We start from the raw sequence: 2,951 nt of genomic DNA, 5'->3' as shown, positions 1-2,951 counted from the left end.
TAATCAAATAAATAACAAAATTACAAAAAAGTTACAATGATAATTTTAGGCTATTTTAATTAAATACTGTATATATATTTACCATAGATAGCTCATACATAAATCTAACAGATTATGAAATATATTGTAATACAGTCAAATACAATTTGTTTATATTACTATGTCTGAAATGTTTATGTTGAGGACTATGTACAGTACACTAAAAAAATATTAATTTATTCACACATTATGCAATTTAATAACAAATATTTGTTAAATTAATTTATAAATTACATCATAAAATTTAAAAACTAAATATAATTTAAAACCCACATTTATTATGGTTTGTGGTTTAAAGGGGAAATGATGACATATGAAGACCTTCCCATCTGCGATAAATACTCGCAGGCACCAGTCAAGAATTTATCTGAAGACAAAGGTTTTATATTCCCCATTTAGTTAAAGAAGAGACACAGTTTTGAAAATCAACAGAGCAAAGGGCAACAAGAATCCTGGTAAGAACAAAAGTCTGTAATTGTTTACTATATTCTCATTTGTACACATTACATGTAACATTAGATGACTGATGTAACCTTTCTCACTTGTTCTTTTGAAAAGGTGAAGATTATATTAATGTCTGAGTTGCCTCTCACATCGTCTGCAAAGAGTTTAACTCAGTTTAACCTGGCTTTGATTGGTTAACAACCTACCCCATTGGTCTGCTACCTACAACAACATGACTGTTGAGAATACAACAAATTATATTAATTTTGAATATGACTATGAATATGAAGATCAACTGTGTCACAAAGAAACAGTGCAGAAAGTTGGATCCATTCTCATTCCACTGTTTTTCACACTAGTGGTTGTGCTGAGCTGCTTCGGTAACATCCTTGTTCTGGTTATTTTAGCACTCTACGAGAGTCTCAAATCTCTGACCAATGTTTTCATCCTCAATTTAGCTCTGTCAGATCTACTGTTCACTTTTGGACTTCCATTCTGGGCATCTTACTACATTTGGGGCTGGACATTTGGAGAAATTGGCTGCAAAACCGTAAAATTCCTGTTCTATCTTGGGTTTTACAGCAGTGTGTTCTTCTTAACTCTGATGACTATTCAGCGATACATGGCAGTTGTTCATCCTCTGTCGGACTGGGAGAAATGCAGAGGGTTTTCAATCGCCCCCATTATCATGTGGATCCTGAGTGGATTGGCTGCACTGCTGGGCTCACTTCGTAGCAAAGTCCTACAAGAACAATCAAGTAACAGCACATATTGTGAATACGACAGTACTGAAGTGAAACATGCCATTATTTATTTTCAAAATGTTTTTTTCTTTATTGCATTTGTGATTATGGGTTTTTGCTATACTAGAATGCTTCAGACGATAACAAAAGCACGTACGAATAAGAAACACAAGACAGTTAGACTAATTTTCTGTATTGCGCTGGTGTTTTTTGTTGGTTGGGCTCCATTTAACATTGTTATATTCCTAAGATCTTTGACCGATCATGGTTTATACCCTTTCAGAGAATGTGAAATAAGCATTAACCTCGACTATGCATTTTATGCTTGCCGACTGTTGGCTTTTTCACACTGTTGCTTAAACCCTGTGTTTTACGTTTTTGTTGGTGTAAAGTTCAGGAATCATTTGAAAATGATACTGCAGAGTATTTTTCAGCAAAAAAAAAACTTCAATTCCAACCAAAGCAGATTGGCAAAAATTCATTCGCAGGGTTCACTGTACTGACAGAAATCTCAAGTACTTTCTCCGAATGCAACGAGCCAACCATGAGTTCTAAAATACTGTGTGTAATTGAGAATTAAGTTATTTCATTACTCTCTGGAATACTTGAGTGTAATTGGTCAATCGTGACATTCTGCAGTCGAATATTTTTGTATTGCAACAGCTCAACTATATAACTGTTTGTTGTCCCAGGCAACCAATTTTGTATAGCTGTGCTAATTTCACGTCTTTTGTACCTTCATAGAATATATACACTGTACAGTATATGAATTGGAGAGGTCGAAATGCTAAATTGTATAGCAGCTGTAGTCCTGTCTTAAAGTTAAAAGAGCCGATCGCTTGTTTACTCTGGCTTGTAGACTCTAGTCATGCACTAGCTGGACTAGCATGACAAATACTGTAGTTTTTTTGTTTTGTTTGTTTTTTTTACATTATTTGAGCTACAAACGCACCATTTATGATACCGATGTTGTCAAACTTTTTCCCCTGTTTTGAAATGTTATTTGAATGTTGTTTGTTCAACAGTTTTAGAGATTTTGGTCTGTCCCCATTCAATTAAATGGGTGCTGTACTAGCATGACTGGAAATTGCTAGCTGGAGGCATTTTCAAAATGGCCGCAAATTGAACTGACTTCCAATAAAGGGACTTTTTCAAGCTGTCTCTTTCTTCTCACATAAAATTATTTCAATTCAAAATGATTTCATTATATTTATTTTATTTAATAAGCATGCTATTTTACAGTCAGCCGCTGGAAATTTTAGCAAAATAAACCCCTGCAGGATGATACTTGACCCCCCATGAAATCATAGAAAAACAAATATTTTCTGTTAGTTTATAATGAAACTTCCACTTCACCTCACAGTTTCCATTATGAAATAAACTTACATTTTCACCAGAGTCAAATCGTAAAACTGTATTTCCACGAAACAACACTTAACACCAGCCAGAGCTCATCAATTAGTAGCAAGTTTTTTTCTTTCTTTTTTTTCTTAAACAGGAACAGGCTGTCTGTGAACGAAATGGAAAGCGACCGACCACAGTTTTAGTTTCAAGTTTTAGTATCAACAAAACCACAGTGTTCAGCTCTGTTGATGTACAAGTCAAGTCATCAAGTCATTTTTATTTGTTTCGTGCTTTTCACATCACATCATTTCAAAGCAGCTTTACAGAAAATCATGCATTAACAGAAATGAAACTGTAATATCTATAAAGTCTTAGAGTCAT

The 2,951-nt window shown here is 34.2% G+C and overlaps 1 protein-coding gene across 1 annotated transcript; it reads left to right on the top strand.

Annotated features, from left to right (window-relative positions):
* Window positions 1-400: 400 nt before the first annotated feature.
* On the top strand, window positions 401-2,951 carry LOC127418809 (chemokine XC receptor 1-like). The gene is made up of 2 exons (XM_051659648.1): window positions 401-494; window positions 598-2,951. The coding sequence occupies exon 2, from the start codon at window positions 716-718 to the stop codon at window positions 1,727-1,729; it is 1,014 nt and encodes a 337-aa protein (XP_051515608.1). The 5' UTR covers window positions 401-494; window positions 598-715; the 3' UTR covers window positions 1,730-2,951.

This window comes from Myxocyprinus asiaticus, chromosome 28 (genome assembly GCF_019703515.2).
Source record: "Myxocyprinus asiaticus isolate MX2 ecotype Aquarium Trade chromosome 28, UBuf_Myxa_2, whole genome shotgun sequence".
In the NCBI taxonomy this organism is placed as follows: domain Eukaryota; kingdom Metazoa; phylum Chordata; class Actinopteri; order Cypriniformes; family Catostomidae; genus Myxocyprinus; species Myxocyprinus asiaticus.
Note: the sequence above shows the minus strand (reverse complement) of the source record. Positions and strands in the feature narration are given on the sequence as shown.

Excerpts from the sequence above, each read along its gene's own strand:
- LOC127418809 (XM_051659648.1), top strand. The coding sequence starts at position 716 with ATGACTGTTGAGAATACAACAAATTATATTAATTTTGAATATGACTAT.